Genomic DNA, 13,583 nt, shown 5'->3' with positions numbered 1-13,583 from the left:
GGGGCAGAGGTTATCTATTGAATCCTTTCATGACCACTGAAGCATAGTCAAGTCTGCCAAGGACACTCGGCACGAATTGAAAGACCATGTCACTTTCAACAAAAGAATGCATGCATGTGAAACATACGACACCAATTTGGTGTTTTTTATGACACCAATTTGGTGTTTGTTATGCACCTCGAAATATGTACCTTAAAGTCTGTGTCTGCAGGAAAGTATGAAACCAGCATTACACTCATGCACTCTGTATCTGCACTAGTGCCACTGCACTGACTGTACTGTGCAGTGATTGCATCATCACGTGCGTGGAAGCCATTACAGAATGGACAGCCCATCCAGAAACAGAATTATGGTAAATATACTCAGCAAGAATCTTTTAACGAATAATATTTCGCATATTTATTTAATTTTTGTTGATAAACACCTACCATAAATAACGAAATACTGACCTGCCCTTGTTTACTTGTTACATTCAAATCACCTTTGACCTCATTACCTCCTAACTCGCTGTAAATAAAGTTTGATTAGCAAAAACAGGAAGTAAAAATCAGCATAAAACATCACAATATCTTCCCAAATTTGATGTTTGACATCCATTAAATTGTTTCGGTAAAAGTAAGATGGTAAAAACACCTGGTAAAAAATGTAGCATATTTTTGCTTACGACCAACAACTTATATTTTTCAAGCTAGGGGGTCAAAGAATCAAGATGGCGCAGCCCATGGAAAGCAAAGATGCAACCATGGTCGTTGAAGAATTACCCAAACCAGACCCTACAGAATACGCATTGAGAAAACGACTACCTCGCAAGTTACCTAAAAGAAAAAGTGATGTTTACATCAATACAAAGACTGATTTTCAAGGCCAATTGGAGCGTTGCCAGAAGCTGTTGGATGCAGGTGTGCCCGAGATACACATTCACGGGTTGGGAGCTGCCATCAATAGGGCAATGACCCTAGCATTGCAACTGCAAGAAAAAAGCATGGGCTCCATACAAATGGCAGTAAACACTTCAACTGTTGAACTTGTTGATGATTATGAACCACTTACTGATGAATTGGAGCCAGAGTCGAGAGAGAGGAATAATTCAGCTGTTCATATCAAATTGTACAGAAGAACTACAGCATCATCATGAGACATCACATGATCATGGACATGGTATCATAGTACTCTTAGATGGCATTGAATGATTGGATGATGCATGACATGATGGCCTCACATTGGCCGGACTTGATTGATGATCAATTCTTTTAACTCAACAAATTTTCTCTCAACTCATTCAAGCATACAGTGAATTTGACTTGTGATTGTTTTGATTTGATGTAAACATTTCAAGACCGGATGTATGCTTGGTATCCTTTTGTCCCGGCATTTTGTGTTCTTGTTGTTATCTGAAGACATGACGAGGAAGCCCTGTGAATCTATGATGAACATTGAAGAAGGCTGTTGTTAGCAGTACTGCATTTGAATGCAGGGCCTAGATTTCGTGCCAGTTTGCGGGAATCAAAAACCATCTGAGTCGCTTCACTTACATTGTACATAATATGTACTGCATGATTCAATGAAAGAAATTGATTCTCGCAACAAATGTTACGAGAATCGATTCAGTGATTCTCGTCGAATCTGAGGCCCTGCTTTGTATTTTGGGATTCTTACACGTCTTGACTTCATAAAAAATGAAAATGCAATACAGGCTAATATCTTAATACTGTATGGCTGAATGCTATCTTCAGTAGATAGCAATATTTTTAAATCAGTGAGTGCTATTTTCAGAGAGTGAATATCTTCAGTAGCATTAAATCAAGTGTTCTGATTCTGCTCTTTACTGTACAATCACTGCCAGTTGGATGTTATCATGCACAGGTCAACATGATTTGAAATCTTGAAGTGAACTCTTTTGATAAGTTCAGTAATGTTCATTTCATCCAGTTTACCTTTTTATCTTTTGGAACGTCATGTATTACAGTTAAATAATGTATTTAGTAAAATTCAATGATAAAGTCAGTTACAATGCAATGCTATATTAAATCGGGTCATACCTGCTTAATAGCATTTTAATCAGTTGATGCTATCAACAGTTAATGAAGAAGCTTCTGCAAGTACAAGAACATTTTTTGAGCTTGATGCTTTTCAACTCCTCGGGACTTCAACATTCACCAGTGGTTGTGTTTGTCAGGATTGTTGACTTGGATTTTTGAATATTGAATTGGCGTTAATTTTGTGTCAGTTGCCTAAAAACATATACATTTAAATACAAGTTTAAATTCCCATGCACTTTAAATGAGAAACCCACATTCCCATGCTAGGGTTTCTTCTGGAAAAATAAACTGGCAGATATTCACTGATTCAGACAAGCAGTTATTTCTGGTACATGTGTAAACTCATTCAGTTTTAAATTGAAATATTAAGACTTCCTACACGTACCTTTTGAATTATATTGAAAAAATTATTATAACATCCATACATGTATACATGTATGTACAGTTGTGGCTTGGAAACAAAGTGGGACCTAGGGCTAGCTCACATGTAAATCCAACATTTTGTTAATTTTTTTTGTCAGCTTTTTGTTCAAGATTCATGCAGCATATATTGTGAATCATAGAGCTCCACTATATGGAGCTTTTTATGGAATCAATTTGGTTTGTTGATTGCACATGTCTTCTATTCATCATGCCAATTTAGTTTGGTTATTCCCTCATTCATTAAATACAAAATAGTTTTCTAGCAAAATTGTATGAATCAATCAACCAGGGCTAACAAAACATTGCAATAAAACAATGCCCTTATACCTAGAGCCCCGTGAGCTGGCCTGGTTTACTATCGTACTTTGTTTCTCAAACAAAACAGCATTCTCATTTTTGCCAATAAAATAATCAAATATTTTATTTTATTTTGAAAAATATATCCATTGCTTGTAAGTTGTTGTTGTTGGGTTTTTTTTCAGTAGACCAGGGCTGGTCCCATACACTTCATTATTTCTAAGTCTTTACAGATATCAGTATGAGTAATTTCAGTGAATAATCAGTATTGATCACAGCAGTACCCAATAATTTGTATTTCAAAGGACAAAATATGGGTGGAATGAAAATACTGATCAAATGGCATGATTGGAAATATCAACCAAATCAGGAGTTGGATGGATTCCCACTATGTGATGTGAATGTGATCAAGCAAAATCAGTCGGAAGTCAGATATATTGATTTTCAGATATAGCCAAACAAAGACAATAATTTCTTTTGGTGCATATTGTTTTGGAAACACTTTTAAGTGTTTTTTTGGAAACACAGTTTAAAAACTGTTCATATCTTTGGAACTAAATGCTCAATTTCAATGGGTTTTTCTGCAAAATGTAGCTTTATAAATTATGCTTTATACAATCATGTAAAAAATGAATATATGTAGAAAATTGAATATACTTGACTTTAGACTGATTTTGCTTGATCGCATCACATATATATGGGTGTATATGCAATGCATGCCTTTAAATTCATCACACTGTGTATGCAGGTGTTCACCATGCTGTATTCATTCACATGAAATTCTTGTAGGAAGACTTCTTTACAAAAACTGCACATGCAAAGTTTTTTTAGTCAAGATTATTTTAAACAAACTGTCACCTAACCCTATTTAAATGTCCTTGTTCTGAAGATTACTTGATGCATTATACTTTGCTCTCACCAAAAGGCCTCATGTATAAGTTCTACTGGGTGGAATTTCTACTCACCATACATGTAGGCAAAGCCCAGCAGGCTGGCTTTTGGGGCAGATGTGGCATTTTCCAACATTTTGTAGAATGGTGTAATTGGTGTGCTTCAAATGTTATTTTCAGCATTTTTAATCTTTCCACAATCCCCAGAGAAGTCCATTTCAGCAGAGGGCTGAGCTTTCAGAACTCGATCGAGTGCCATCAGAGTCTTAGCCAGAAATCAGAAACCACCCGTCCAAGCAGATACCAAAATTTGACCCTCAAATCTAAAACAACTTGTCTATACCCATGGAAGGGTCACTGGGGTCAAATATGTCCTGATTTGGCCTTTACATGTCACTCTGAATTAGCCTCAAGTTCATATAACCTTAAAATCATCTGTTTTAGAGCTATCACATCTGTAAAATTCATTAAATCCACGCGTCTAAAATTAGATTAGCCCGTCTTAAAGACAGGTGGACGCATGGCTGGCTAAGACCTTGAGTGCCATCTTCAGTGAGTTGACTTTTTGTGAAATATTAATTTCAAATTTTAACATAGGATGTCGAAGGGTAATAAATTTGATCATTATGAAAGGAAATACTGATTCTCTACAATGTTGTTTTATTTCTGAAGTAATTGTGTATGCAAGTGTTGTAGTCTCTTCATGCTGTTCGCTTGGTAATGGCATGCATTATGCATGCAAAATTTATGTTGTAGCAGATGGGTGTAGTGTCAGTCTATATAACATCTTTGTGTTGGAAGAATTGCAGAATAAAATGTGAGAATATACCAAGATTATGAGATAGATACGGTTGTCAGCCTACTCTTCTGGTTTTTTTTTTTCAGTTTGAATTATGCAAGGACATGATATACATGTAGGTGTATAAAATAAAATAAATATTGAAGTAATTCTGTATGTGATAATGGGGAGTGATTACAGGCAACATTTATGACAATGTGACACAGTATTGCCGAATGATTGATGTAACAAAACTGTCTGTTTAGAGCCCATACAAGGCAAAAGAAGAAGTTCATGAAACCTAACAAGTTGATCATCAACCAGGTGGACTTGGATGTTCTTGCTTGTTTATGATAATAATTTAACCAAGCAAATCACTTCAGTTTTGTTATCACATAATGGCATTCATGATTTCAAAACTGAAGGGTGTTTAATAGCAGCAATGGGCAGATTGCAGCTTCAATAATTTAAGTCTGCTAAAGTGTAGTTACTTGTTGGCATTTAAGTGTGGAATTAGTTTGACAATAACAAATTCACAAATGGCACATGTTGGACATTTTAAAATCTACCAGAATCCTTTTTCAACACTTGTGACAATCTTCTGTTTACCTCGGAGGATACTATAAATTTGACCGCGAGTACTGTTTCTTGGGCTACATAACATTTTGGATTGATATGTCAAGTATTGTTTGAAGTTGAACCACTGTTTGAGTTGAAATTGTGAAACTGCTGCTTTTTTTTAAATGACAACACACAACCATTAAAAGGAAATCACAAGTCAATACAATTATGTCATCTTTGAGGAAAATTGTTTATTTACACACACCACAGTGGACTGACTGATGTAGCAATCCCATAATTATTCAATGCATCCCATTTTTGTTTTTTTACTACACAGCCAACCCATGAAAAAATAATTAACTACATACAACACCCACTGATGGCATGGCATGTTTTCTGTACAATTAAATTCCTCTTTTATTTCAATATTTTGGCCCCAAATTTGAGCCAGAGGTCTGAGGCAGTATTCACTGTTCACTTTCAATTGAGATACAAATATTATTTGCATATTAATCCACAGTGCGTTCTCCAGAAAACCAAAATAGACCAAACCATCCAAGAAGGAAAATATTTCTGGGAACCCAATAAAAGGGCACACCGAGTATATCCCGTTTTCTTGGAAGTCGTTAAGTTTTTTTTCTCTCTCTCCAAAATCCACAAATGTAACAAATAACATGACTCTTGAAATATTCTGCAGAATTTAAACACCAAAATTTAAGCTCAGAAGTTCTTGTGATACCCAAGATGCATTTTATAATTAAGACAAAAAATATTGGCAAGTCTTCAAATACACTTTATTTTGAATGTTTGTGGGTGAAAATTCCCTATTTATAACTCTCATTTCATCATTTTAATAAGCACCCTCCCCTCCCTCAAAAAGTGATGAGACTTCCAGCACACAGGGTGTTAATTCGGTCGAAAACGGTAAAGAGAATTGTACCCAAAGTTAGTAACACGACAAGTTTGGATACAATAAACAAGGATGGGAACAAAGCACTGCCGGACTACATTGCTCTGAAGTACTTTTTCACAGATAAAAAAACTACCAGTTTGTGTTTCTAAACATTTTAGGAAAATTGTGCATTTCTTTCAATACAACACACTCTACTGCCTGCACTAGTTTTCCTCCATAAATAGCACACCTGGTTCAAGATTGTTAACATTTATAAGCCCACTTTTTGTAATCAGGTTGCAAATAACAAATGAATACACAGTCACAAACACTATTATGGTCTACATGTATGTGCATTTGTATGACAGCAATTATGTGAAGTTCACATTACAATGTGTTTATGGGGTGAACTTAAATAACAAAGGACAAGGGAAAACAAAAAGCAGCTTGCAACAGTCTTGACTGCAGTTTCTGTACAATTTGTAGCACAGCAACAAGAATATACACAGGAAAAAAAGAGATCAGCAGTGAGCAAAAAGATAAAATATATAGACGGAACAAGCAACAGGAAGAAAGATAAGCAAGCTCTGGAAAGTGTGTAGATGCAAAGTGCCCTTTTTCATTTACAAAAGGGAGAAAAAAAAATCGGAAAGAATTTTTCTCTCTTGATGTTTGGCCATCAAATGCTCATTGATACGATTACCCAAATAACAATTGTAAAAATATATTTATAGGTATTTCATATTACACACCTTTATCTCCTGGTCAATTAGTAAAATTTAACCCTATTTCAGGACACTTGTGTTATTTTCCCTCAGGCACAGATCAAGCCTCGCTAATATACCTGTCTTAAGGTGGTACTACATACACCCCCTGATAAATTTTGTGACTAATTTTGCATTTTTCTCAAAAATAACTACACACTGGTAACCAAAGTTATGTATATTATATACAGTGATGTTCATTATATATATGTTAAGAAATGAGGTACATTCTAGCGGTACCTATTTTTAAATGGATTCCTTGCCCCTATAATATACATGTACATAACTTTTGTTACCAGTGTGTCATTATTTTTTGAGAAAAATACAAAAATAGGCACTAATTTATCAAGGGGTGTAGTACCACCTTAACCCTGTAAAATTGGGCTATTCAAGGTGGAATCCATACCTCCTAAGGAAAAAAGGAAGACATGACCTTAATCTCCCACACAGGGAGTATGAATTTCAAATGGAGTTACCTGAATGGGTGGGTCCATTTGAAATCTACACTCCGTGTGGGAGATTAAGGTCATGTCTTCCTTAGAGGGTATGTATGGATTGGTAGAGCCCAATACAGTGCAAGACTTTGTAGAACTAAACCTCTCACACCTCCCCAGCTGATGACAGCTCAAGAATATCAATGCATTGTTCTGATTTATGATTCCTGTAATATTGTTGGAAGTACATAAATTATTAAGAATTGGATATTTACAAACCTGCAAAAAATATCAATTTAATTCTTTCAGGGTTGTGACCACCTAAATTTAGTGTCAGGTAAGTTACAAGGAAATGCCTGTCTGGTATGTGTTAGTGCGCCACCTATTGACAACACTGCAATACAACAAAGGCCGCCATAAACGATCAAGTGAATGTACCGGCGGCGGTGTATGTTCCTGCAAATTGCGTTTTATGTGCGTGTGGACGTGAAAAATAGCAGATTTTGGGCTAGATTTTTGATATTTGCTAAATTCAGTAAATAATCATACAATATTTGCTCAGTTTTGTGGCGGTTGGAAGGAAACTAATGGAAGCTTTTGATTGAGTGCATTCCGGTACCATCACAACCCTGAATTCTTTGGTATAAAACTACTTAAGCAAACGTTTGAGGGTAATTGATACACATGAACTGTAACCTTTAATGGGGACAATGAACAGGTTAACCTCCGTCCAAGTCTTTGTGACCTTTCACAATACAAGTTATACATGTACAAGATTGCCTTTTCCTAATCTCTTATATGAAAACACTGCTTTGTCATACTAAATGTGTTCAATTAACAAACATAACAGGTAAATTAATACCGCCTGACATGTTGACCCTTTTTCAGTAGCAACACCAACTTTCCCCTGAGGCCATTTCTATTCAATGTCACTTTATCTTAGCCTGGCATCAGTAGAATACACTCATCAAAGGCTCCGATGCTACTCATTATGAAGTTTATATCTAAAATTAACAGATGTTAATCTGTATTCAAATCAAGAATTCCTGTAACACAAATCTGATTTGGGCCTGAAGTATGAAGAGACTTTTTGCTAATATGATTCTTCCTAATATGATTAACTTTTCAATTTACTTAACCGATTTCTGAATCAATTAAACAGTACTGCTGCTTTAAAGTAATAACTAAGAGATGTCCAAAATGAGTTATTACCAGATAGATCCATCAAGCAATCCACAATTCATGAAAAAATTCTGTTTGCGCACCTTACAAAAGGTTTTTTTCCAATAATCTAAAAAATAATTGATGTCAGTTATGCTATTTTGTTACAGGAGAGGAGACTAAAAGAACCGAATAACTTATTGAATTTAAAGTTGAATTCCATGCTGTATCTTCAATTTGGTTTCTTTTAACAAACCTTGTGAACTTTGAGACTTCAAAATAGATGGCCTAAGCGTACTGACGAGAAGTCAACCCAAATGAACTAGTCATTCAGCTGATGAATACATACACAAACAGAGCTGCAAAAATAATGTATACAAGATTCTAAGCATGCTCAACTGCTAACCCACCAAAATGTACATTACACACAATATAAAAAAATACAAGTCTCTTGACTTGCCTCAGACCACTGACTCACAGATCAATCAATCACTTAGGTAACAATTCATACAAGTCTTGGCTTCAAAAATAATACAACCATTTGGTGTGATTTTTAAAAATCCTGAAATTAAAAATAATTTTTGGAGACAGACACCAATGAAATATAATGTAATATGCACAAACATTTTAGAAACATGTTATTATTGTCCAATGCATTCAAAAAAATTCAGGGATAAGTATTTTCAATAACAATATTTTTGAATTAAATAGACGGGGATCCTTTTCAAGGAACCCACAAAAAAATAAAATTGAATTTCCCATGATCACTGCTCATTCAACCTATACACTTGTGTTGTAGCAATTTGAGTCAAATACAACAGAGTCCAACTTGAATTGGGTTATTCCAGTTCAAATTCATAAACTCCTTATGAAAGACATGACTTTAATCTTACATACAGGGAGAGTGAATTTCAAAATGAAATCTACACCCCCTGTGTGGGAGATTAAGGGCATGTCTTCTATTGGTGGTGTACGGATTTCAACTGGGATATAGCCCATTTTGATTTGAGTCAGTCATCCCCAACTTAACCACATCAAAATACAGATTTTGGTATCAGGTGAAGGCTAACACTTTTCTCATAACCAGTGAAATTTTAGGCCTGGAATATGTTTTGTGTAGGCGGTATGAACAAACACACAGTAGTTTTGTGATTACCACCCCGGAAGTCTAATGCTCCATTTGCCACTAGGACACACACTCACACGAGGGCGCTTTGTTGGTGAAGCTTCTAGAATCAAAATCGCAAGAACAATATAACTCAAAACTTGAATTAAGAATGTTTGGTTGAGGTATAATCTGGTCATGCACCTTTAACAATTGACTTCTTTATAACTCCCCTTCAAGTCAGACTCTTATATCATTTCATTGACTCAACTACGACATGGTAGCTGTAAGGATGCTTGAAGAATGTGACACTACATACATAATTAAAACAATATCCCTTGTGACAACAATAACAATCATTATAGGTGTCTCTCTCTATATATAAACACACATTTTGTACAAGTTTTGTTATATCAAAAATTGTGGACACTACCAAGCCCTATGCGAGACATACCGCACAGATTCTGTATAGCTTTCTAAATTGCAGCTTGTGTTTTTTGTACATTCCTATCATAATTTTGTGGCTAAGATTACAATTTCCCTGCCTTATTGAAGACACTGCAAAGTTCCAGTAGCCCAGTCCAGTCAGGTTATATCACAATACAAACATGTAACAATTACTTGCCCCGTCATATTATCTGATGCATTTGTTTCTCCTAATTTTAATACCAGGATTCAGCTTTCCCATAGGCCAGTATATTTTATATATCAAAACTCGTTTCAGGTTTCAGGACCAATCTTGCAGTGACTAGCGATGTACTTTACGAGCTAAGAGGCACAAGAACAGATTTAGTCAAATTAAGTACAACTTTGCCCAGAAACTGGGATTTTGCCAACCTCATCATTAAGCATATTGATCAAAGGTATGCCGAGTCACAGCGATTGGTTTATAGTGAATTCCAAGTTCATCTTATTCAATAAGCCACTCACATGACAAGCATTGAAGACACTTGATGAATGCAAGACACTGACCAATTTAGGCCAAAAAAAAAAGATGTTTGCTTGCCCTCAACCGACAACCGTAATTTTGGAAATCTGAAAAAAGGTGTTTTTTCTATTTACTGTACAAAAGAATACCGACCCTATTTTTTTGGAAATTCCTGAAAAAGTTTTTTTTCTTGTGTTCAACATTTTAGTTGTTTTGTAATGTTAGTTGATCATTTTGACACCAAAATTGTCTGATTTTTCATATTTTGAGCCTTAATGAAAATATAAACAATAGAGTTTGCTAGTATTAAAAAAAAAAAAAAGAAATCCTGACCGACCCAATTGTTAAAATTCATTTGAGGGCAAGCAAACAATTTTTTTTCTTTGGCCTTATTGCAATGCATGGAAAGCTGTGTGTGTCATTTAGGAGATTGTTACAGCTGGAGTACTAGGGCTCCAGGTATTTAGCAAATCATAAAATGGGATCAACCCAATAGTCGGAAAGGTCATTAATCTTAAAAGGGTTAAAGCTACAGTTTAGGGCATGTTATGATAGGATTGCGGTTAAGGATAAGGTTAGCATTAGTGTTACGGATAGGAATATATTAGGATGGGCAAGTTGTTAGGATTAGAGCTATGGTTACATTTTGGATTAGGGTTATGGTTTTGTTGAAGGTTAGGATTCAGGCTCAAGTTATAGGTTAGGGTGACGTTTAGCCTAATAGGGTTAGAGTTGGACTATCGACCTGTAACCCATATAACCACACAAATGACAACAGAAAGTAACTTGACTGTGCCTTGACCATGCTGATGCCACTGCACTGTTGACGTACAAGTTTGCAATAAGGAATTTTTTGTGTTGGCGGACTAGAAACAGAGACCATGGAAACTTGCAGTGTCATTATATCTAAACATTTCAAATTATATATGGCACTAACAGGTGGGTGACCTGATTGACAGCCTCATTCCCTCACTTTATCCAATGAAAATGCAGGTTTGGGTAGTGAATTAGTCGGGAAATGTATTTCATTTAGGCGTTATGAACAATAGCATTGTTGTTTGGCTATATTGTTTGATGAGCCATTGTGATACACATTTTTTTACTTCTAGAATCCAAATTACTTCAGCAACTTAACTCATATGGCTTGCAGCTCCTAAAAAGAATTTGCTACCAGTGAATATCTGAGAGCCGCCAGTATTCAATGGTCTAAATTAAAACCACTCTGAAGACCAAGATCTTTTTAAGTTTTAGCACCTTTTTTAATGAATTGCTTTTCACTTTGTTCATGCTTCTCTGTAATTAGCCCTGGGGTTGGCCAGTGCCTAAGAAGCTAATCTCAAGTCCAGCGTAAGGCATTTGAAATCCAACTTATTACTATTAAAACTTGAATGCTTGGGTGATGGTGAAACATCCTGCCTTACAATCAGACCACCCACCTTTAAATACTTGGGAACAATGGGTTATTTCAGTTCAAATCCATTAACCCCCTATGGAAGACACAACCTTAATCTCCCACACAGGGGGTGTAGATTTCAAACGGAATCACCCATTCAGGTAACCTCATTTGAAATTCACACTCCCTCTGTGGAAGGTCATGTCTTCCGTAGGTGATGTATGGAATTCAACTGGAATAGTCGTATGTTGGGGTAAAGGAGAAAAAGGAAGATAAGCTGCGCATGGCCTTCTGTACAATTATCAGTGCCGTATCAATACTTCAATTTTTTTGGTGTCAAAAAAAAAAATACAAATACATGAAACAAGTTGACTTGCTTATATTATTACAAATCACAATTGAGTTTGTACTCTACGCCTTTCAGGGACAGTACACAGTAGAATTGACAAGACTTGTAACAGGTTATCGAATGGAAGCATCTATAGCAAGGGCTCCAATTCAAAGTAAATCACAAGACTCTCATTGAAGATAAATTGAAGACAATAATGGCAATGTGACATCTTGCACTAAAGTATGGAGCAGTTCTTTAAATAATTCATCAAATTGATCACTTGACTTAATGCATTCGCTACAACATGTTGACATCGCGTTGCAATTGAAGTTAACAATATTTGCCATTCCTTTTTATATGGTTTCATATTACAGCTAGACTTTAAATGAGTTGAAATCAGGATACTTCCTTGTATGAGGTTAATTTTAAACTCAATAAAGCTTGAAGGGACACTCACAGACAGTTATTTAGTCAAGACGTACGCCGGATGTTTTGATAGAAATGCAAGTAACAAGTTGTGATTAACTGTTTTCTTCATATATTCTGAGAGTAAAACGTAGCACTCTCTATGCATTCATTCCATTGTGCCTTTAGTATAGGACCAGCATCATACACAGGCATTTCTTTTTGGATATTATTCACCATTCTCCTAGAATTGAACTTGGTGTGAAAAGTGGCAAATGGCTGTATGTCCCTTAAAGATTTATTTCAAAATTTCTTACAGAAATGTTTTGCCTTTATCTCAAATTAAGTCAACTGATATGTTCCAGGTTTTGAGGGTCACATATTTGCTTACAAATCATGTATACATCAAGTGATACCAAAATGCATAGAAATATCTGAAACCTTTGTACCAAACCTGAGACTATAGGTATTTTAAATCATTCTTGACCAAGGTATAACACTTGTCACGCTTGTAGCTTTGTGATCAACACACAACGCGATCCATAATATTAAGATTGCAACATGCATGCACCTAAATACAATGTACGCAGCAGGTACGTTTCACCTTGGCCAAGAATTAAAAAAAAAAAAAAAAAAAATACCTGTAGTTAAGGTATACTAGTCTCTCGAGTGCAAACTTCACATATTCTTGCACTAACATTTAGTTACATAATTCATAGTGACAAACATCACAAAACTTTTCAACAACTCTTCCTATACCTTTGTACAGGAGCCAACCGTTGTTAATCCGTGATGAATCCACACTTTTACTGTAGCGTATCTGCGAATGCGAGCGAGACTACGCGTTACGCGAGAGCGCGTAAACTTCGTCATGCCTGGAACCTTTGTGCGTATGCAAGCTTACAAGTTGAATTCAGTATTTTCAAATAGCGGCTAAATTTTGCCGTTTTATTCTGTAGTTTTATTGATGATATTAACAGAGAAATCATCGAAGTTTTTGTAAGGCTTAGTGACAATGATTAACTGACATTTCCCGTGAAATAATCGTGAATTATACGATCTTTAGCTTCTTTTCGTTGTTGAAAGGATTCAATCATGTTTCACGTTGTTCATCACCGTTTAACAACTTCGCGTCCGGCGCGTCTGCGTGTTTACTTCACTCGGGCAGCTAAAGCAGCCCTC

General features: G+C 35.7%; 1 protein-coding gene across 1 annotated transcript; it reads left to right on the top strand.

Annotated features, from left to right (window-relative positions):
• Positions 1-709: 709 nt before the first annotated feature.
• LOC140152136 (ribonuclease P protein subunit p20-like) lies at positions 710-1,135 on the top strand. Its single transcript, XM_072174432.1, has one exon. It carries the CDS (start codon positions 710-712, stop codon positions 1,133-1,135), a length of 426 nt encoding a protein of 141 aa, XP_072030533.1.
• The last annotated feature ends 12,448 nt before the right edge of the window (positions 1,136-13,583 follow it).

Source organism: Amphiura filiformis, chromosome 5 (assembly GCF_039555335.1).
Source record: "Amphiura filiformis chromosome 5, Afil_fr2py, whole genome shotgun sequence".
Classification (NCBI taxonomy): Eukaryota; Metazoa; Echinodermata; class Ophiuroidea; order Amphilepidida; family Amphiuridae; genus Amphiura; species Amphiura filiformis.
This window is presented reverse-complemented; position numbering and strand designations above follow the sequence as displayed.

Coding starts and splice junctions, on each gene's coding strand:
- LOC140152136 (XM_072174432.1), top strand. CDS start 710: ATGGCGCAGCCCATGGAAAGCAAAGATGCAACCATGGTCGTTGAAGAA.